Below are 24,026 nucleotides of genomic sequence, written 5' to 3' on the forward strand. Positions count from 1 at the left end.
CTCCAAGCAAAGCACAGCTTGACTCGGCCTGCACACACACAAACGCACCCCCACAGCTGGGTCGTTTTTCCTTAAATCAGGTCAGACAGAACGCAGGATTGGTGGGTGGTGGTAGTAGTGGGGCGGGGGGGGGGGGGTGAATATCCAAAATATGTTAAGTTGGGTCATTCATTGCCCTTGACCTTGTTGCTAAGATACACTGTTGCTAGGATATGAGGGCCTAGTTAAGATAAAGCTTTGGCTAGATATGAAAAGAATGTTTCTTTCTCTGGGATGTGGTCTCCCCCACAGAGAAAAACATTCCCTCTTGAATTACCCAAGTATATCAGAGAGAGAGAGAGAGAGAGAGAGAGAGAGACTGTATGTAAGTATTTGTATATGTGCATCTTAATGTCATGCCTTGTGTCAGGCAGTGCATATCAGCTTATAACACCACATATTGGATTTTTCTGGGTGTCTGTTAGGACAAGACATTCTTACCAAGAACAATGTTTTTGGTCCATGAGAAACCAAGACAAACCAAACTGCTAATGTGATTGGAATGTAACTGTTTGTTAGCTTTTCCTTACTAGTCCTCATTGTGTTCAACCTCAGACCTCTGTTTCTCTTATCTCTTCCTTAAAATCTTTCCCATTCCCTCTCTATTTCTTCTCAAAGCAAGCACATATCAGAAGGATTTTTTTCAGTCTTTCCATTAGCATTATCCTATAGAGGCTTCGTCACCTCCTGCATGTATACATGCTTAGTGTTTGTTGGTGTTATTCTCCGTTATTTGTTATTTATTGTTTGTGGGGGGGTTTGGATTTGTCTACTGCATGCAGGCAAATAAGAATTTTCTGCCATGTTACGTGACAATGAAAGGTCAAAGAACCTTCAAACTTAATTAACGTTTTCCTAGCTCATCTCAACTTTTGTGTTCTACTAGTTAAATTGAGGTCTAAAGTTTTCAGTTACCATTAAACATATTGGCATAGTGATGGTGACCCTCCTTATTACGGACCGCGTAACAGGGTTTTTGCTTAATGGCTGAAAATCATAAAACAGATGATTCAGCACAGCGCCTGGCTGCTCAGCTCTTCCCTCCTGCGCCAGTTATGCCATCTCCTTTATGATAATGTCACGTGGTCTCCAGAATGCTACGGTTTCCACCGGTGGAAACCAGAGGAATTCACCGGGAATACGCTTACTGAGGCATTTCCTGACAAAAGCGGAGAGGATGTTCAGTGGAGTAACATGGAACTATTTCAGGATGTGGGCAGCACCCACAGCAGAGGACCAGTCTGCACAAGATGCTGGTCGATCACAGTGTGCCCACACAATGGGTGAATTACATGGCACTTGCCATGTATTTTGTTTTTTCACTTAACAGAAATGCGCCATGGGTAGAACATACAAGCACGACACCCAAAACTGCGAAAGTATTTTAAGCATGTTGCTTAAGTTGACAATTACTTACTTGGTGACTTTTCTTGTCACGAAATGCAATACTGCTCCATGTCACTGCGTTTTTGCATCTTCAGCCTTGTCCGTCACACTAATTAGTTAATTTTAAAAGGAAAAATAGATATCCAACTTAATTCTTTAGTGTCTTATCTGATTCTCTTTAACTTTCTCTATTGAAAGTGTCATTCAGTTATCTCAACTCACAAGGAAGTTATTGAACATTAAGTCATGGAATTCACTTTTGTTGATCACAGCTTTTGTGTTATTCTAATGCAAAGACGATACATGGAAATTAGCCATTCCCCGAATATTAAAACTGTCATAACTTCCTTAATACTGAACATAGAGGGGTGGTTTTGGTACCAAAATTTATGTTTCTTTACACTCTATCTGATGCAGGTCTTAATTTTACTGTCTCATTTTTTTTGTAACGTACCTAAATGTTATCCACTGAACTTATACTGCATTATTGTGTAACTGACACGGTATTTTAAAAACACTATTTGAAGAAAACTGACTGGTTTTAGGGCTGGTTCTGACAAACCTTTTAATAAATTAGACTCACCCTGCGGTGAATTGACACACCCCAGTATTTATTTTCGGTTGAAACTCCATCATCGGGGTGGAGAACGCACAATGAGCTGTTTATGAAGCACTGTCACCCCAATGTCGGATGTGGAATTGCGTATTAGCTCCTTCGCTGTTTGCTGTGGTCACTGGCGTTCACCCCGTGCTTTGCATCGACGTCTCGGCTTTACTGAAGGTTATGATCTTCCATTACCCCACCGGATAACCAGGACTGCCCCAGCACGGCACCTACTTCTAACTTTTATGAGGCCCATTTTTTCAGCACGATAACTGGTCTATTGTTTTTGCCATTTTACTGCTTTCCGCTCGGGGACCTGAGACGGATTAGGTCAGCCGGACATGTAACCCTGCGACGGAGCCTGAAGACCGGAGCCACGTGCTGGCATGAGCCGATGCACTTATACAGTTACCTGCATATAAATGCCGGAACCGAATAAGCTGCAAACTTTTTTTTTTTTTTTTTTTTTTTGCATTACTCAATTGAGCACTTCGGAATAGTGTAAAATTTGTAACTGGAATATAAAGAATGCCCGAGAATTTACTGGAATACACATCACAGAACTCCCACTCTTATTAATAGGAGGAAGGCTAAGGGGTATGTTTAGAGAGCTGCCACTCTAGTCCTTACCTCCCACTCCATGCTATTAACGATAAGAAGCCCCCACATTGCAGTAGAGGGGAGATCCCGGGCAGACCGCTATACTTAAGTACAACTTTCCGAATATAATTTACGTGATGTTTGAAACAATACCAACTTGGCTGTTACTTATCATTCTTATCATTTTCCTGGCTGGTAAGTTTTATGTGTTTTTTTTCCTCCTGAAATCTTGCATCCTATCACTGACTGAGAATATCTGTCTTGCAGCGGCTGTAAGATTTAAGCTTCTTTTGCGCTGAATAGGTTTTTCTTACGTGCGTTCTCCGTTTTATTAAACTGTTCAAGTGTCAAACAAATAATTAAAAAGAGAAAGATTTCAGGAACTTAGAGCTACATTCTATATACACGAGATTTCGTAACTGGTGTGATAATACATTGTGTGCATATTTTCAGCGAGGTATATTTAAAACAGCCAAAAACTGAACTGAAAGGTCAGCCCCGTTTGAATGACTCCCATTATGTTCCACCCCGCAGGGGTGCAGTGGAATTCGACTATCGGATTTCCTTAACTAGGTCTGAAAAATACGTCTCATTGTTTTCTGTCAATAAATAATGAAAAGCTTGCACACATTTTAATGATGACGTGCAGGCTGAGATGAAACTCTTTAAAATAAACAAATGTCTTATCAATGAGTCATTTCTGTTCTTTTATCTGAAATTGAGGACAGAGAACATATTTGACCACATTCCCTTTGCATCTCCCACTGTGTTGTTGCACAACGGACGTTTAAAGTACATTGGCATGAATTGTATTGAATTTGTACTGTAAATTATAATAAAGCTGTCCTCCAAAAAGGGGGTAGGTGGTTGGGATAACTATCCATCCATCCATTCATTTTCCAAACCACTTATCCTACTGGGTCGCGGGAAGCAATGGGCACGAGGCAGGGAACAACCCAGGATGGGGGGCCAGCCCATCGCAGGGCACACTCACACACCAGTCACTCACACATGCGCACCTACGGGCAAATTAGCAAGTCCAATTAGCCTCAGCATGTTTTTTGGACTGTGGGGGGAAACCGGAGTACCCGGAGGAAACCCGACACAACATGGAGAAAACATGCAAACTCCACACATGTGACCCAGGCGGAGACTCGAACCTGGGACCCAGAGATGTGAGGCAACAGTGCTAACCACTGCACCACCATGCCGCCCCTGGGATAACTAATCAATAAATAAAAAAACAAACAAACAAATGATCTTGATAGTCGAAATTACGCATTATAATAATTATTATGTAACCAATAATCACCCTCCTTATAAGACTAATAACATTTAACATTGTAGGGCAGGGGTGGATGGTCTTATCCAGAAAGGGCCATTGTGTATGACTGTTTTTGCTGCAACTCCCTAATTAGGTCACTAATTAGAGGACTGATTGGCTGAGGAGTCCTCACACCTGGGTTTGAACAGCTGACTTACAAGTTATCCCAAAAACCTGCATACACACCGGCGTTTTGGGGGTAAGCTTGGCCACCCCTGGTGTAGGGCATGACAAAAATCCTTAATAGAAGTTAAAAATATAGATTAAAGACTGTAGGGCATATTACCACAGCAAGGTCATTGTATGTTTCATGGACAGTAAGTCATATGTGAAACACAAAATGGCACTGGTCTGTTACAATGATGAAGTAAATGCTGATGAAATTCCTGTAGAAAAATCAGAAAAGTAATTTAAACCGGACAGTTATGGCTACACACTGCTGATCATTAGGTTACTTTCGTAACATTAAATTTTTTGGGGTTGATGAAAAATTTACTTTGTTAAAACATTACTTGGAAAGAGTGGTGGTGGTGAAACATGGAAACCTAGTAGCGGAGATCATGTACGGTTTGAGAAGATATTTTCTGCCCCTTTTAGCTGTATATTTGCTACTGAGGCATAGAGAGCTAGTATCAATTAATCAGGTCAGATTAACTGCACTGATCTCAAGGCGACATTCTTGTGCAAACGGCAGCAAGGACTGTGGAACACAGAAGAACATACATAAAGTGCAGAACAGACGAGGAGCAAGGGCGATACACGTAGGGCAAACAAAGTAAATGGAGTTCAAAGACGTTACAAAGTACACAATGCACAAACAGAATCCTGAACAACAGAATAATATATTCCATGATAATAATGATAATCAATAAAAAAGTGTCTATGATATATATATGCAGTTAAAAAAACAGACAGCACTGCACTTCTACTACTTCGTAATGCATTGTGGCTGGGGGTGGGGTGAGGCATGTCGGAGGGAGGCATTGTAGTCACTGGGGCTGTACCCTCAAGGGTCTGCCAATTTTACCCTTCACTGCAGGTATTTGTACCTTTTAAGGTACAGAAATGGACTCTGAGGAACATTTCTGTGCCAATGATAGTTCATTAATGCTGTTTGTACCTCTGGGATCTTCCTCAGAGTCCATTTCTGTACCTTAAAAGGTACCATTGCAAGGGTGCAGCCCCAGTGACAGACAAAAGTGTGCATTTTTAAGCTTTTTTTCTGAGAGTGTTGCACACAAAGTCCAGCTCCATTACAGACCCACAGGAGGCAACCAGGAAGGATGTTGGCAAAATTGGACAACATTATGAACAATTGTGTCCATTTATTATAGGGGCACAATGATAGAGCACCTTTTGCTTCCAGCTCATTATGCCTTTAAAATGTTTATTATTTTTATTATTATTATTATTATTAGTGTGTTTATCGGTTTAGCAAATTCATAGCTGAAAATAGGTGGAGAACAATAAAAAGATAATTGAAATTACATTCTATGCATTTTTTTATTTTATTTTTTTTGTTTTTCACAGCTGCTGATGATGGCTGTCTTCAGCTCCATCCTCCCAGAGTGGTGGTGAGACATGGAGACCCAGTATCAGTGAACTGCACTGTGTCTATAGATCACAGGGGGATGGGCTGGGCAGCTCCAGTAGATGACGTACCTAATACACGTGGTGTGAAGTTTCTCACTTGGAGGGTGGAAAGTCTGACAATCTGGGACTTAATGCCTCAATGCTATGCAAACCAAGGTCTAGGAAAACCTCAATGTAAAGAACGTCTCTCAGTCACTGTGTACAGTAAGTGTGTCTCTTCTGATGGAGCTACTGCAGCTGTCAGCTCTCATACAGCTGGGAAATATTCAACCTGAGCATCACCTTAAAACATCAGTAAAACCCAGCAGAATATTTCACTGTAAGGCATGGATGTCTCTGTGTGTCTCTGTCCCTATAAGGCACAGCTGTCTCTTGTTACCTTTGAGAAATAATGCTCCTCATTTTCCCTCACAGATCCCCCAGACAGTGTTTCTGTCAGTTCTATGGTCCGCATGGTGGAGGGGAGTCGGTACCCGCTGAAGTGTGAGATCCAGAACATCGCTCCTGTTCAGAACCTCACTGTGAAGTGGTACAAAGGGGACACATTGGTACATGAAGACAGAGACTATGTCATAGAAGATGGAAAGTCTGACAGAGAAAAGGCACCTGTGAGTGTGTCCTCCACCCTCCTGATCACCCCCAGCAGAGCTGATGATGGAGCAGAGTACAGCTGTGAGGCAAAGCTGGACCTGGGACCAGAAGGACCACAACCCCCCCTTGCAGTGAAATCAACACCCCTCAGTATCACTGTACACTGTGAGTATTTAACTTCAGTCAGCCTGCGTCACCAACATTATAACATGTTATTCAGAGTGAATTATCAGTGTCTGTAGGAATCGAAGTACTACAGTCTATATCAGCAACATCGCAGTGAGAGTCAGAATTGTCCGTCTCTTCCTGAAATACCTGTAGTATAAATCTTATCATTGGCTGCCTGTAGCAGCAGCATCACTCTGTGCCTGTAGGAATATGGCTTCCTGGCCAGTGACTTTCAGTCACACAATTTGCTCCCCACCCTAAACATGCACCCATGCCAGCAGGGAGTCAGCCTGCTGCTTCCCCAGCTCTCTCCCTCACACACAAACAGATTGAGCTTCTGATCGGTTGCGCTTGGGTACCAGGACTGGTGGGACCACGCCGTCCACCCAAAACACTCCTGTGTTTCATAATCTGCTCAACAGTTTAAATGGATGAAGTAGTGACCTCACTGAGTGTTACTATTTCAGTTACAGATTTGTATTTCTTTATATTTATATTAGTTTATGTTTTTATCCCTCAGACCCACCAGTAATCAAAGAAGGGAACGTCAGTGTGACTGTACCCCAGGGTGGGACGGTGTCTCTGCCCTGCAGCGCCGAGGGGAACCCCCCTCCTCAGATCCAATGGAGCTACAGAGATGCTGAGAATGTGAGGATCACCAGCTCATGGGGCAACAGCACTGCTGTCATCGGAGAAGCCTCGTCTGCCAATGAAGGGGTTTACAACTGCACTGCTACCAACAGGCTGGGGAGTGACACAACAACAGCGTTTGTCACCGTGACCAGCACCAGCACCCTACAGGACACAACAACAGCGTTTGTCACCGTGACCAGCACCAGCACCCTACAGGACACAACAACAGCGTTTGTCACCGTGACCAGCACCAGCCCCCTACCGGACACACCAACAGCGTTTGTCACCATGACCAGCACCAGCCCCCTACCGGACACAACAACAGCGTTTGTCACCGTGACCAACAACAGTACCACACTCGTCCCATCAGTACTGCCAACGCAGCGTAAAAAATCAGGTAAATTTGATGTCATACTACAGCATAGGGTGACGCAGTGGTTGGCACTGTTACCTTTTACCTTTGGGTCCAGGACTCGAGTGCCTGCCATGGTTCCAGGTGTATGGAGTTTGCATGTGTTCCTTGTGTTGTTGTTGGGTTTCTTCTGGGTACTTTGGCTGCCCCCCACAGTCCAAAAAACATGCTGAGGCTAATTGGAATTACCAAATTGCCCTTAGGTGTGTATGAGTGAATAGGAAAAGCAGTTTCAGAAGATGGATGGATGGATACTATGAAATATTACTGTGAAACAGCAGTTTTATTTGTCATGTGCAAGATACAGAGTGAGGCCACAACATGCAATGAAATGTCAGGTGCTCAGCTCTGCCATACTAACAACAGTGAAAGCAATAATGACATAAAATAACAATATAACACATACGGAATAATTAAGGAACAGGCAACTATTTTGAAAAAAATATCAGATATGTGCAACACTGTGCAAATAAAGTGTGTGATTCACTGTCAGTACATGAAGGGTATAGCAGCGGGGCATTCCATAAAACATACATGTGCAGTTCCTCAGACCTGCACCTCTGTAATAAACACATCAAATTAAGGAAAATGTAAAAGGATATTAGACACATTCAAGGACTACTACATGAAAAACAAGCAGCTTGACTGTGAAAGCAGGTGTTTAATGAATATGCTGAATCCTTGGTCGTCCGTGAGGGTCACATAACCAGCCCATTGTAGCAACCAATGGCTCCTTTATTTACAGTGTTCTTGGTCAGTTACAAGAACTCCGTCACTGTACAGTTTCTCTGTATAGTGATTTCCCACCATCATTAATCACATCACACTGGTAGGCGAGCTGAAGTCATGTTCCCGAGTAAGAGAAAAAGATAATAATAGCGCATGAAATCACCAGAATATATGGGTTGAACTAGCAGCCGTACCTCGTAATTTAATCTGACAACTGTTTAAGAACCTTCCCTACCCAGGACGAGTCGTGCTTGATCGTTTGGTAGTTTCTCGTTTTTCTTTTTTTATATATATAATGAGCGAGCTGCGTGTGGGATTTGCAGTTGAACCCTTTAAGGAAGTAAGTTACTTCCCACAAAGGGGCGGGTTTGTGAAATAAAGTATTTTAATATGAGCACGCGAGGAAGGAAGGTGATTTCCAGCCGCTGCGAAGGGGAAGAATGAAAAACGAGGGTCGCTTCGTTTCCGCCTCATAATCGCCGGGTGTTCGTCCTCTGAGGCTGCCTTTAGGGAAGTGCTAAGGCGGCCGTCTCCGATATCCGAGAGATCCAGCCACGGGAGCCCTTAAGCGCGTTTGGAAAGTGAAGCGACTCGCTGTATTCCCAGTTTTCCCAGATGGAAGTTATAAACCGCTTTCTCCCGGTCTTCCTGGCTGTGGCACAGCTGTTTCTCCATGAGTCTGGATCTAGTAAGTATGTCTGCGATGACCTATTTTTGTAGCTAACCAGCAGTGTTTTTCGCTTAATATTTTTAGTTATGTAATTTCTGTTTTAAACGTAATGTTATTTCTCGTCGAACCCCAAGATCGCGGCTTTTGCCCGGTTACAACTTTAAATGCAACCGTGATAGGAATGTTTATGAAATAACAGTAGCTTAATACATCTAAGCTGGAGAGGCGTCCTCTATTCAGATGTGATTTAGCTCGAAAACTCTAAATGTTTATGCGTAAAACAGATACTTAATATGTAAGGTTATCATGTGATGTTTTTTTTTTACTGTTTACTTTCCCGTTTCATCCCGTGAAGAGGAGTTTTAGTACCGATAGGGAGACCCAGATTTTTCGTTTTTAACTCTGTACAGTTTGACCTTAAATTACGATCCACCATCACAAAGATTTTGTAGCTTTCCGAATATTAGGATATTATAACATTATTCGGGTGTATAGTTGTAAGTGTGGGTGTGATTATGTGGGTTTCTTAGCGTATACGCAGCGACGTTTCCACTTAGTTATGTAGATATCCTGTAATTTCCCCATGCCCGCTGCACTTCGCGTTGTATCGCAATTTACATAACACGTTTCATATATAAACATATATGTTTATACCCATAAAGACGGGTTATATTATGGCTGATCGTACTTGTTCAATTGTCTGTTTAATAGATTACCAAACTAAAAGTATTCAAGCCGGTCACGAGAATAAAATAAACAGTATAAAATAAAGATGTTATCGTTCATTTTGAACTTTCCGTAACTTTTCACTACCATTACCATCATCTTGTGATGCGTCAAATCAGGTTCTCACGTACTGCTGAAAGATTTGTGTCTACAGTTCCGGATAAAGACTGAGCTACTTATCCATTGCAATGGGCTCCTCCATACCCACAAACCACACTGTTCGGCCATTCCTATCAAAAAGGGTGTGATAGTTTTAGGAATTCCTGCCACCAGCTGACTGAATTGTGAAACGTAATATGTGTGATTTTCCGAAATTTCATGGAGCTTTCCAGAATCACCCCATGCTGGCTAAAGCAAATGAATTGTGTTCCTGTTTTAACAAGCACAATAACCTGGATCCGGTGCAGAAAATGGATGGATGACTGGCTCAATGATAAGGCCTTTGAAATGTTTATTTCAATTATGTTGTTGTTGTTGTTATTAGTGTTTACCAGTTTTTAGCAAGTTCATAGCTAAAAATTGGTGGAGAACAATAAAAAGATAATTGAAATGACATTCTATATGTTGTTTTATTTTTTTGCCTTTGCAGCTGCTGATGATGGCTGTCCTGAGCTCCATCCTCCCAGAGTGGTGGTGAGACATGGAGACCCAGTATCAGTGAACTGCACTGTGTCCACAGATCACAGTGGGATGGGCTGGACAGCTCCAGTAGATGACGTATCTAATACACCTGGTGTGAAGTTTCTCATTTGGAGGGTGGAAAGTCTGACAATCTGGGATATAAAGCCTCAGTGCTATGCAAACCAAGGTCCAGGAAAACCTCAATGTAAAGAACTTCTCTCAGTCACTGTATACAGTAAGTGTGTCTCTTCTGATGGAGCTACTGCAGCTGTCAGCTCTCATACAGCTGGGAAATATTCAACCTGAGCATCACCTTAAAACATCAGTAAAACCCAGCAGAATATTTCACTGTAAGGCATGGATGTCTCTGTGTGTCTCTGTCCCTATAAGGCACAGCTGTCTCTTGTTACCTTTGAGAAATAATGCTCCTCATTTTCCCTCACAGATCCCCCAGACAGTGTTTCTGTCAGCTCTATGAACTCTACTGACCCCATGGTAGAGGGGAGTCGGTACCAGCTGACGTGTGTGATCCAGAACATCGCTCCTGTTCAGAACCTCACTACAAAGTGGTACAAAGGGGACACATTGGTACATGAAGACAGAGACTATGTCATAGAAGATGGAAAGTCTGACAGAGAAAAGGCACCTGTGAGTGTGTCCTCCACCCTCCTGATCACCCCCAGCAGAGCTGATGATGGAGCAGAGTACAGCTGTGAGGCAGAGCTGGACCTGGGAGCAGAAGGACCACAACCCCCCATTTCAGTGAAATCAACACCCCTCAATATCACTGTGCATTGTGAGTACTGCCTATGCATAATAATTTGAGCATATTTTAAGTTCTGTCACCAATAATCTGTATGTAGATTTGGATAGTTAATTTCACATTGGGTTTATTTAGGTGGTACGTTTGTGCAAAGCGTTAGTTTGCAGATATAATTCATATTAAATGTGACTCTTGTGTTCTTGTATTTTACCAGATGAACCCACTATCAACCCAATAGACAAGCCGCTCCTTGTGTTGCGTGGCTATTCTGCTGTGTTAAACTGCAGCGCTAAAGGGAATCCTCCCCCTGTTATTGAGTGGATCTTCAACGGCCAGCGATTACCAACCCAGGACGGCATTTACAACATCACTGAGACTGATCATCAGGGAAATTATACCTGCAGGGCAAATAACTCTGTAGGGATCCATGAAGAAACAGTGCAGGTGGTTTTTACAGGTATGACACTTAATAAATACCCGTCATGACTTTCTCTATGTTCCATTTCCTCTTTCACCTGCTTCTCTTGATGTCTTTGCAATGTATCTCAGATTTTTAATTAAGATTCTCTTTAAAATAACCAAATGTTTGCTGAATATTCACCATAATTCTCCAGTGTATTCTGTAGTGTATAATCCAAAGTGGAATTAACTTTTGGTTTTCCTCTAAAAATTAATAATTCTTAATTTGCACTAATAAAATTGCTTGTTTGCAATTGATGAACATTAAATTGATGGATGGCAGTTCTGTTTGTCAAACCATCCAGTATACCCACATATATGTCGACTTGATAACCAGCATATAGTGTTTCGCTAATAACTGCCTCATCAGATTGTTTAACGAATTCAATGAATTACATGAGCTGGTGATGAAATTGCTTTGAGAGCCTAAGCTGTGTCCTTCTAGCCTTCCAACAAAAGACTTGTAACTTTTGCAGAACAGATCGAACTATTGTTACTTTTTATTCTGTCGTTTTTCCATTTGGTCACAAAAACCGATATTAGAATATTTACACTCTTCTACGCAAAGAAATAGCCGTAAACTTTTTTTGACATTTGGTTTTCAGATGCCTGTATCTTAATGTATATATTACGTCTTTCTCCTTAAGAATAACACTGGGTCGCCAAGCTCTGGATGTGGGTGACCTAATAATGGCGTTTTTTTTTTTTTTTGTCTAATGCAGAGAACTACATACCGCTCATCGCTGGCATTTTGGTTGTGTTGGTGCTGGGCATCTCCTTGGTGTTCTGTGTAATATACTCCATCTACTACAAGAACAAAAAGATGGGCCAGTACAACCTGAAGAGTGTCAAGTTCTACACCCAGAATGGCCATGTGGCCCAGAATGGCAAAGACAGCAGCTTACCGATGAACAGGCTGCCAGAGGATAAAATCTGCGTTTAGGGCTTCCGAGGCCTGTTTCACTTCAGGCGGATTGTTCTCCGCGGACCTGTGGCAGACTGCACAGGGCCTCGCTGATACACTACACTGGGTCTGAGACACCAGCTTATGGTCTGTTCCTCCAGAGAGAGACCTGCTCCTGTTTTGTGACGACCTTTCTCCGGAGCCTGTTTGCTAATTGTCCCACTGGCAAGTGCTTTCTTGTCCCACAATAACCCAGGGATGTCACTGTGGACCCGGGGCCTATTCACATCACCTTATCTGTTAAAAAAAAAAAAAACTTTTATTCTCGTGTAACAACGTAAAATGCAAGGGAGAGCAAGCAGAAGTGAAGTAAAAAGTGCCCAGCCAGGAGATGGTACACTTACCCACCAAGTTTGCAAATTCCACACCTTGGAGAGTATATTTTATTTCAAGAACTGCCAAATTTTATGAAGGATTGTACAAAGTGTCTATTCCCCCCCCGAGGCATTTTTATTATTATTTTTTTCAAACCTGTCCTCCTCATATGGTCCAGTCTACAGCCTGCATTTTCAGGAAGCTTCCTAAGACTCGGAGGTAATCTGCCTATGGAGTAAAATCCCATGTTATGCACTAACTGTTCCAGTGATACTTGAAGAGTCCCAGGAGGCGTTTGTGTCCACTAGATATAGCCTTTCATTATATTTACACTGCATGGGGCTCCTGCCTCATCCTTCCACTTTGTAAATCAGGTCCCCACCAACTTCCAACTCACCTTCCTGGTGTGAACCGTTAACCCATCCAGCTGTATTATTGCCGCAGATTCAAATAAGCTACTGTCTGTCTACCTGTATGTTTTCTAGCAGAGACTTGCAGACAGATGTCACACAGACCACAACCAAAAAGTATTAATGTTCGCAAAACACGCGCTATTTCGTACTTTTTAATCAGAATGTTACAAATCCAATTTTACAAAATCTAAAAAAATGTGTGCTATTTTTGTAATAAATATTAATTTTTTTCATAAATCCTGATTCGTTTGGTTCCCCTGATGCTCCCTTTTATACAGCGTTAATGTCCTTTATTTTAGTAAGAGTCACACAGCATTCCTGCATGTCACCCTGTAATCCAGATTGGACACTTAACAGCTTGAACTGTTTGTGTGACAGTAAGTGAATGAAGCTTTCAAGTTAACAATGGTAAGAGTGTGTAAGTCGAGCAGAAAGAAAACCTCCCATCTAATGGTACTTTTGACACGCATTTGCTAGAAACAAGGTTTTTAAGGGCTTTATGGAAATTCTATTAAGGAAAAGACCTAGGAAGGAAGGAAGGACCGGGGGGGGGGGCGTTATTTAAGCTGCTGTATAAGATGTTATCAGTCTCTTCCTGTTAACACTCTTTAGTTTTAAACTCTCCCTTTTTTTTTTTTTGCGATGAGTCCAGATGTTATCTAAAGTCAGGCTCCCTCATTATATGTTACAGTGTAGGGAAACAACACTGCATCAGTGTTTATGTAATTCCTCAAAGAACATTTCCACAACTCCCTGATTCCACTGGAATTCTGGGAAGTTTGCTCTTCAGTTGCCGACTGGTCCGTGGCCGTTCACTTGTTTTTGCTCCAGACTTTGTCACTTGATTTGCCAGCGTGGAGGGAGTTGGTCGGGGTGTATGGACGGAGTAGCAGGCATGTCACCCTAACTGCGGCGAAAACGCTGAGGCGGGTGATGGGAGAAAAAGGAAGTATAATCTGAGGAAAGCAGTCGACTGTCAACAAAAGGCGGGGTCTCCTTTGTGGTGTGGATAACTGGCATGTATTTCCGACGGTGAAACTTGCAGAGGATTTGGGGGGGGGGGCATTTTGCCTTTGTTTAGTTTGGGTGTTTGACAGCGTGTGACATTCGCATCTTATGGCCATGAAATGACAACATGGGCTGAAACATGTGAATCTCATGGGCAACATGACACTTGGCTGACTGACCTATGGACTTCACCTCTGCGGAGCAGTCCTCCCGTCCACCATCACTGGAGCTACGGCTTTATGGCTTTTATTAGCAAAAGTCCAGATTTTGAAATGATTTCCCCTGGACAGGTCATCCAGGAAAGGACAAGAAACATTTTCTGGGTTTGCTACTTGAAGAAATCCCACACGTCTTATCCATCTTATCACATGTCTGGAAAGATCTCATAGCAGTGCTCAGTAATCTGTGACACCAGTGTTGTTTAGTTACACTGCTAACTTGAAGGAGGTACCCCCAAATGAAAATTGACCTGGGCCATCAGACAGTTACTTGCTTGGGGGGCGGGGGGGTGACATAAAGCAGATGGTCAAACCGACACTGTACTTGTGCAGTGTTTTCGTGGACCTCCTGCAACTGCTCTACTAGCCACTAGAGGCAGCAGACCCCAGGTTGGGGACGATGCAGGGGGAACCAAGAGTGGCTGGGCAGTCCATTGCACGTTACTTATACAGTAACACACAGCAGGAGAAAACCCGTCCAAACACAGGGATCGGAGGAGGTGTAGGGGAGCTTATGAGCGCACTGGGTTCATTAGGTGGGGAGAGCCAAACTAGTCCCAAAGACAGCCATTTTAAAGAAGGGCTGCCAGATTACAGAATTTTGAGAGCTGGGAAATACCATCCAGTCACACACTCTAGCAAAAAAACTAATCCTCCAAGGCAGGTGTCATGTAATGGGAAACCGATCTTCCCAGGATCCCCCAGTGACTGCATAGTGCTGCCGTTTTCCAGCTTTGTCCAAAGAGCCACACCCCACCCCGCTGCCCGCATGCAGCTCATGACGTCACCTCATAGTCAGCCTGTGCGACGATGCCATGCATGTGCATACATGCCACATACTCCGGTGAACAGATAGGGAGACACTATGGAACAGAGCGGAATGAATTTGTCACCATATTACAGTTAAGTACAGCAAAATGTCCAATCTGCAATTCCCTGAGTGATATTTAATATTAAATTTTAAAAATGCATATCGTGCATTGATTCTATATACGTAAAATACAGTATAGAAATGTAAAGGCATACAGTGACAGATTGCCTTTTTGCATATGGTGATATATATTAATAGTAGAAACTAGAAACTATAGTGTGTTACTAACACTGATAGCAATAGTGATGGTGCACTGAAAACAGGATGATGACATTAATATTCTCGTCCCATACTTTTGGTACTTTAATTTTCCATTGATTTCCAGTTGAGTACCAGTACCAAAAGTTCCAGCACATAAGTGCCAAACCAATAGGAGTAATTTTTTGGTACTTCAGTACTTTGGGGTGTGAACGCCAAGTGTTGCTATTTCTCCACGTTTTGTGAGTTCCTATCAACAGTTGGCATAGTTGCTGTGGAATTAGCCTCAGGCAGTGCTGAACTCTGGCCAGACATGAACCCACGGAAATTAATGGGAAATATGAACTGCAGCCACCCACTCAGCCCATTAAGCCCCTCAGCATCCAGGAGAACACGCTAGGAGATAAAGACATTGGGAGAGGACAGCCAGCAGAGGTGGACAGTTTCAACCATCACAACAACTGGTGTATCACAGACAGCCTTAAAATCAAGGACAGAAGGCAGAAAGTTTATGAAAATTTTCATCAAAAGGGTCACTAGCAGACAAAATTGACATCTACTGGTAATAACATTCAGGAACTTTTTCCAAAACAATGCAACTCATCTCGCAAAAGAGTCAAAAAGAGTTTCATGACCTAGAACAAACCATATTCAGGTAGTGAAACTAGCCTTGCCAAAATTCTCTTTAACCATTTCTTATATAAGGGCAGTATTACATTTTACAGCATCATACATTTTAACAACATTCTTTGTACACATCCAGTAAATTGAACACATCTGCAGTTATTCCTCACTGCCAATGAGTCAATGTGAAAGGTGAGTCTTTGAGGGAGTCCATTTGATCAGCTAATTATTTCAGAAGGACAGACAGTGAAAGTTTTTGGTCATCCCTCACCAAATACCCTGGAGAATGTCATGCCGCTCTGCATGGACAAGACATGCAAAATTCTGCATGTGAGGGGGAAAAAACAAACTACAACCACTCAAGATCGTATAAATTTGGTTTTAACACTGGTGGGGATCAAATCAGCCGTGAAAACCACACCCCACCCCAAACACTCCTGGCATTCCTACAATATTAATCCCTACATTTCATACCAAAGGCGACACCCTTGCGACCGCTTCGATTCAAATACGAGCGGTTTTTGTGGAAGGAAGTTGTTGATGCACGCTTTCTCACCACATAAACCGCGAAAAGAATTATAATAAGTGCACGCCATGTCACGACACTCCCTATAGCTCCCTTCGTCAGCGCAGGGTGGCGATAGCTGAGAGGGAACAGTGCTTTAATGGCGATGGACGGGGGAAGATGGCCCACACTCGCCGCTCGCAGACTCGTCTTTGTCGCCGCAATCTGCGCCTTCACAGGTAGGACCTTCGCCGAGGCTTCGATGGGTCATTGAGATCAGCCATTGCAAATCTTTTATGTTCATTATAGTACGTGACTAATTTATTTTATTTATTGGCGGAGCCTTCAGAAAGTGAAAGTCTTACATTAAATGCAGTACATGTCAAATGTATCTAAATTGCGTGTTCGATTAAATAAACAGACTTTAGTTCTGATAACATTTCTAAAGAAATTTCTGAAACGACAGTGAAACTGATTTTTTTTGTTAGCGGAAATACGATCCCGATCGTTCTGGGATATCTCTGATATCTGCGCTCTGCTCTACTGCTTTCTACGATCACCTCCCACCGCTTTAACCTGCTATTTTCATATGCAGATTCCTGCAATAAATCTATGCGTTAAATTCGTGAATAAGGGCTTTTCATTCTTCAATGAATTAAGTTCCTAAAAGGTATAACAGTAGTTCTGGAAACGTGTAAAGAACAATCAGATTTTACACTGTTATCTAGGAAATGAACAAAATTCTTCTATCTTTCATTCCATCAAAGTCTCTTTCGAAGGGTATTTCAGTTGAACTTATTTGATTTGAATTGTGTTTCTCCGTAGTAGTCTACAGTAGCCAAACTAAAGCTCTGGACATTGACGTAGAGCAGAATACACTTAATAATACTAAATTTCTCTGAGGCGTGTTTTGGACAGCCGTATCGATAAGGGCGTTTTTTCCTCTGTGAACATGAGATCCCGGAGAGACGAAGGGGATTCAATGCACGGTAGCCTATTGATTATTTTACAGTACAGTACAGTAAAAGTATTGTAGCACCGGCGGGGTGCGTGTCCCAGTATGTGCCCCGCGTGCAGTTGTAAATATCCCTTGCTGTATTGTTGTTGTTGTTGTTAATGTTAATGGCTGCATTTCATTATTGTCGCGCGTGTGTTTGCCCGAGTCTTGTGTGTACCCTGTCCGATCCTCGTCTGTAATTAGCTTACGTAAATCTCCCACCATGTGTGCATCTGGCGGTTCGGCGTTTGACAAATTTGGGTTTCTTATGTGTAATTGGTTCGGTGCGCGTTGGGTGCCTGATGTAGTCCTTTTAAGGGCTACCAATAAAAAGCGTGTTTCCCCGGTAAGCCAGACTCCGTGTCTCTCTGCTCCTGCTTCACTCTAACAGTTATTAGTTAATACATTGTATGCATATTTCATGCCATAGGGGCAACACACTAAAGGATTAATAGCTGTAAAACCAGGTTTCCCCGAACACAACTTCTTTTTGAGCCTCTGTTTACGCGTCCGGGTAGTTTATCAAAAATAAGCTGTTTTTCCAGGTATAGCACTGCAACCCGTATGACCCAGTGTTGCATGTTACAGTGGAGAACCAGGTGAAGGAAAAGGCACCAATTTTCAATATACGGCAACCACTCAGTATCATAACTCAGTGTCTGCAAGGCTTGTGCATGCTTTTGTGTTAAAAATGAAAGGATATTACTTCTGTACTTCTGTATTCTTACTCAGCTTTTTTCCTTGTGTGTGTGTGTGTGTGTGTGTGTGTGTGTGTGTGTGTGTGTGTGTGTGTGTGTGTGTGTGTGTATTAAAAATAAATAAATAAATAAATTTGCACTTTCTCAACAGAGTATTCAGATACATGGTATTCATAGCCTGGGTCCTTATTGACCTAGTATCGGAAAAATTCACCGCAGTGTCTCAAAGCACTTATGTAAGTCGCTTTGGCTAAGGGCGTCTGCCAAATACTGTAAATGTAAATGTAAAATATAAGGATATGCACATTGCTATGTGTTACACTGCTCACGAGTGACGTCAACCTCCGGAAAACACTGGCAGTTCGGCGCAGTTTCCCCGGACACAAATTTTCATTGTACAGTGGGCAGAGAAAACTCATTAATACCTGACTGGTTGGTGAACGTTAAAGCTCATTGTTACTCTGATCCCCGGACACGTCGTCTTTTCCGTCTCGCCTGATATAGTAACCCTGCTTTATTGATCTTATGGGGGGGGGGGCGGAAATCTGGTTAATACAGCAATGAGAATGTGGTGCACAGATGAAGATATGCGTACAGTGCCAAAGTGAAAAGACGGTACACGCAGTGCATGCATGCAAAGGGGTGTGCAAGCAAATGTAAAAAATACACAGTACGCATTTATTATTCTAAAAAGAAATCAATATTGTAATATTACCAAAATAAATATTCACAGAGAAGAGTAATAATAAATAAGTGATGGTAAAATAGACATAAGATAGCAGTGGATTTTCTTTGTTACAAAGATGAGTCACTGCCTGACATGTTATGGCTGGTGTTGTGTCTGATGGCAGCAGACAGGAAAGATCCCCAGCATCATGCTGGAATGAGCAGGTACTTCCCCGTTAGTATCTATCTTCTGAGACCTATCCTGGAATCTATGGGTGCAAGGCAGGGAATAACCTAGGATGGGGTACAAACCCATTGCAGGGCACAGTCACACACACCACTCACTCATGCACCCCCCCTGGAGCACTGAACCCCATGACGACACGTGGAGAACATACAAGCTGCACATGTATGGAGCCATGGCAAGGACTCAAACCCTGGCCCCACAGGTGACCCCATTAATATTACTAACCCTAACCCTACTACCCCAATCACAGATTTACGACAATAGTCCCCAGTCCATCCATCCATTATCTGAAACTGCTGGTCCTATTCTTGGTTTGGGGGTTCAGAGTCTATCCCAGAGGATATGGGTTCAAGGCAGGGAAACCCAGGATGGGGCTCCAACCCACCACAAGGCACACACACACACACACACACACACACCTATGGGCAATTTGGTAACTCCAATTAGACTCAGCCTGTTTCTGGACTGTGAGGGGAAACCAGAGAACCTGGAGGAAACCCCACGACGACATGGGGAGAACATGCAAACTCCGCACACGGAACTCTGGTGGAGCAGTAGTCCCCAGGTAGAGGCCTTTTTATACAAAACAATAGAAAGACTTATACGTTCCACTTGATCAGATTACTGTGCCAAGTTTCCAGTTCACAGGTGGCCTGGTTAAATGACATAATATTATGGAAATAGATTAAAAGTACATTCAAATGCTATTGTTTGCCATTTGCATGATTTGTGGCACATTGAAATGCTTCGTTTCGCATATCCGACCTTCACTCCTTTGAGACATACACACATACACTGTAAGGGCAAAAGTATGTAGATGCCCCCTATTAATTAGAGTAAGTGCCAGGTCCATTGCTGACACGAGTGAACAGGCAAGCACACAGTCATGCAATCTTCTGCTACAAACCTTTGAAGCAGAATGGATGGTTGTACAGAATAGATAAGTGACTTTCTGCTTGACCCCACAATAAGGTACCATCTTGCCTGCTAGTGTTGTCCTGGTCCGCAGCGAATGAGGGGATTGTGAAGGTTGAAAGGTCTGGGAGCAAGTTCAGCTGCAAAGCGGTCGGTCACACGAGCTCACAGAAGGGGACCTGATCACCCAGGATCAATCCCTAACCTAAATGGCGGCAAATACCAGCATCGATGTCCTAACATCTAATGGAAAGGCTTCCCTGAACAGCAGAGGCTATTACAGCAGCACGGGGGCCGACCAGCTTCACAGTGATACTCTTGGGTTTGCAATCAGATGTTGGAGATGTTGGTGTCCACATGCTTTTGACCATTTAGTGTAGATACATTAGAGGGCCATGCTTCAGCCGCTGATCAGGAGCCCTGGAGCATTTTAGGAGGTTACGAGCTTTGCTCATGGGCCCAGTGGACTATTCTGCCGAAGATGTGATTTGAACTGGCAGCCGTCCGATCGCAGGTTCACTGCGGAGCCACAGACTGCCCCCAAAGTGCTGGACTCATAAGTTGGGTTTTGATCATTGATCAGTTTTTTGTAAATTCATAGCAAAAAATAGGTGGAGAACAATATAAAGATGATTAAAATTGTATTTTATACTTTTTTTGCCTTTGCAGCTGCTGATGATCGCTGTCTTGAGCTCCATCCTCCCAGAGTGGTGGTGAGACATGGAGACCCAGTATCAGTGAACTGCACCATGTCCACAGATCACAGGGGGATGGGCTGGGCAGCTCCAGTAGATGACGTACCTAATACACCTGGTGTGAAGTTTCTCATTTGGAGGGTGGAAAGTCTGACAATCTGGGACTTAAGGCCTCTGTGCTATGCAAACCGTCCAGGAAAACCTCAATGTAAAGAACGTCTCTCAGTCACTGTATACAGTAAGTGTGTCTCTTCTGATGGAGCTACTGCAGCTGTCAGCTCTCATACAGCTGGGAAATATTCAACCTGAGCATCACATCAGTAAAACCCAGCAGAATATTTCACTGTAAGGCATGGATGTCTCTGTGTGTCTCTGTCCCTATAAGGCACAGCTGTCTCTTGTTACCTTTGAGAAATAATGCTCCTCATTTTCCCTCACAGATCCCCCAGACAGTGTTTCTGTCAGTTCTATGAACTCTACTGACTCCGTGGTGGAGGGGAGTTGGTACCAGCTGAAGTGTGAGATCCAGAACATCGCTCCTGTTCAGAACCTCACTGTGAAGTGGTACAAAGGGGACACATTGGTACGTGAAGACGGAGACTTTGTCATAAAAGATGGAAAAACTGACAGCGAAAAGAAACCTGTGAGTGTGTCCTCCACCCTCCTGATCACTGTCAACAGAACTGCTAACAGAACTCATGATAAAGTGCTATACTGCTGTGGGGCAGAGCTGTACCTGGGACCCGAAGGACCACAACCCCCCCTTGCAGTGAAATCAACACCCTTCAGTATCACTGTACACTGTGAGTCCTGCCTATGCATAAAACTCTTTGCACACATTTTAAATTCTGTCACCAATAATCTTTGCTGCCTGTAGATATGAATAGTTAATTTACATTTGGTTTATTTTTGTGCAAAATAATGTGCAAGTGAGACAAATATAGTTCACTGGCATAATTCATATTAAATATAATTCTTATGTTCTTCCACGATTTTCCACTTATCGTCATTAACACTGGGATTAATACTGTGGCTCTTTGCATGGAGATTTCTGAGGCATCAGCTACATCATAAAGAGATTCTGCTCTTGGTTCCTTGGGTGACTGTCGCATACCTGCTTCCTGGGGATTTACATCGCCTGAGATTTTGTAGCCATGCTGTCAGTAATACTGGGTTCTCTTCTCTTTACCAGATAAACCCACTATTAAACCAATAGGCGCACAGCTTCAAGTAATCCGTGGTAAGTCTGCTGTGTTAAACTGCAGCGCTAAAGGGAATCCTCCCCCGGTTATTGAGTGGATCTTCAACGGCCGGCGATTACCAACACAGGACGGCATTTACAACATCACTGAGACAGATCATGAGGGACATTATACCTGCAGGGCAAATAACTCTGTAGGGATCCATGAAGAAACAGTGCGGGTGGTTTTTACAGGTATGACACCTGTTCTGACTTCCTTTCCCTTCTGCTTCCTCTTCTATTGCTGCCTTTGTAACACATATCAGGAATTACAATGTTCATTAAAATAACTGCAAATTTGTTATCTGAATATTCACTATAATTCTCTAGTATATTCTCTGGGGTTTAATCAAACTGTTAGGAATAATTATGTTAAAATAGTGGGAAAAAAATTAAGCAACTGGTTTTCCCATTGAAATTTAAATTAATTAAAATTGCAGTTTAAATTCATTTTTATGTAATAAATTACTAGTCTTTAATTGATAAACAGTGAACTTGAGGACTAATCAATATGTTAGTCCTCCAGTAATCAGAGATCTGCGGTCTTTTGTGGTTCTGATATAAATAAACTTAAATTAGAGGCTGTGAACCTCAGGGATGGAATGGATGTTTTGGGGGGGGGGGGGGTGAAGTGGGGGCTGGGAGACGAGCCCCATGATTTATCAGGTATAAAGCAGTTTGCTGTGTGTTTGAGGAAAGAGAGACGACCGGACAAGTTCAGCTAAAGGTTTCCTACTTTCCTGTAAACACTGATCATATTTTCCTTTTCAAAGCACCTCCAGTCCCCTCAGTCAGCCCTTGACAAGTAAACAACGGTCTGTGCTGGATGACTCGGCACGTGCTGCTTTTAGCTGCCATTGGACAAAAGCTTTTAAAACAGAACTAAATGCAGAATCACACCGGCAGACATTTTGCTGGAGACGGCTTTGATAGTTATTATGACGCCAAGTTTGACCCCTAGCTTGAGTCACACTCGACAGAGCCAGTCTGCTGGGAGATCTGCGAGCTCTGGGATTTTCCAGGGCTGAGGAATTATTATAAACTATTGCATCTCGTTCCTGTTTACCTTTTGATGCAGTGCTTGTGGTGCTACTGTGCAAACATGATTTAACCCTGACCTCCTTCCACAGATTCTCCAAAATACATATTCTGGATTATTATTACAATAGGAGCACTTTTGGCTGTAGTTCTCATCCTTCTTGGATTTTCAAAATACTGGAGATCTAGGAGGAACGGAGTCATCTGACATGCCAACCCAAGGAATGACCTCATTTTTCGTGAGACTGAAGGTACACTATTGGGAATCAGATTTAAAATAAACAGCTATTTTCATACAATATCAAGGATTTTGTAATTGCTCAGGATTTTGTTTAAAGGTTCTTCTGAACTTTGTGATCCTGTTAAGTTCGTACACCTAGTACTGCTGCGGTTCTGACTGCAGTTTGAAAGCGAGACTCCATGTTCCACGACCTGCATTTGTCTTGCCTTGATCGGAGTCTCCTTCCCAAAGCTGCACCTCCGTGTCCATGTTACACCCCCAGCAATAAACCTGTGTTTCTTCCCCAAAACCCTGCATGTGTTTCAAACCCGGAGCCTTCAAGCCTCGTGTATCACATAAAATCCTTCAAATGCCCGTCACTAAAGTCAGCTGAAGCAGTCGACAGAGTGTTGCTGGATCCTGCAGGAGCGACATGTATCTGCACGTGATACTGCACTTAGGAGTAAGATCTCCACATGTTATATTGCACTAACCCAGTGATCTGTAGACTGATGTTTAGAGGTGCTGGTAGAGAATCTAGCTGGATGAGCGGTTGGGAAATGGAGAGTTGGGTGCATTCTTGTTGTATTACACTGTAATAATAACAGTAAAGGTACTTTTGAGGAAGAAGGGTATTTTTGCAACTAGAATTTTTGTGCTTTCAAATATGCAACCTAGATTGTGGTGTTTGTGGTTAATTTCATAATTATATAACATGATGTGATGATGATCTCTGTGGTTGTGTCCCCCCACTCCACGTTGTGCTGATTCTCCTGCCTGACTAACCATATATAACAGTGTGAGATTAACAGGATAACAAACTTTGTGAACATGTGTGTGCATTGAAAATAAAACGAATTTGAACAGAACTGTGTA

At 42.8% G+C, this 24,026-nt stretch overlaps 2 protein-coding genes across 2 annotated transcripts in view; both read left to right on the forward strand.

Moving 5' to 3' along the window:
• Positions 1–258: 258 nt before the first annotated feature.
• LOC125718454 (hemicentin-1-like) overlaps positions 259–24,026 on the forward strand; it is a 67,984-nt gene continuing 44,216 nt past the window's right edge. The window contains exons 1-5 of the mRNA XM_048992310.1: positions 259–364; positions 5,484–5,750; positions 5,961–6,302; positions 6,826–7,335; positions 10,065–10,295. Coding sequence (XP_048848267.1) covers positions 274–364; positions 5,484–5,750; positions 5,961–6,302; positions 6,826–7,335; positions 10,065–10,295 — 1,441 coding nt within the window. The 5' untranslated portion in view covers positions 259–273. The remainder of the gene's footprint in view (positions 365–5,483; positions 5,751–5,960; positions 6,303–6,825; positions 7,336–10,064; positions 10,296–24,026) is intronic.
• LOC125717791 (hemicentin-2-like) lies at positions 16,377–24,019 on the forward strand. The gene is made up of 5 exons (XM_048991062.1): positions 16,377–16,673; positions 20,627–20,890; positions 21,093–21,455; positions 21,845–22,087; positions 23,023–24,019. The coding sequence occupies exons 1-5, from the start codon at positions 16,595–16,597 to the stop codon at positions 23,136–23,138; spliced, it is 1,065 nt and encodes a 354-aa protein (XP_048847019.1). The 5' UTR covers positions 16,377–16,594; the 3' UTR covers positions 23,139–24,019.

Source organism: Brienomyrus brachyistius, chromosome 22 (assembly GCF_023856365.1).
Source record: "Brienomyrus brachyistius isolate T26 chromosome 22, BBRACH_0.4, whole genome shotgun sequence".
NCBI lineage: Eukaryota > Metazoa > Chordata > Actinopteri > Osteoglossiformes > Mormyridae > Brienomyrus > Brienomyrus brachyistius.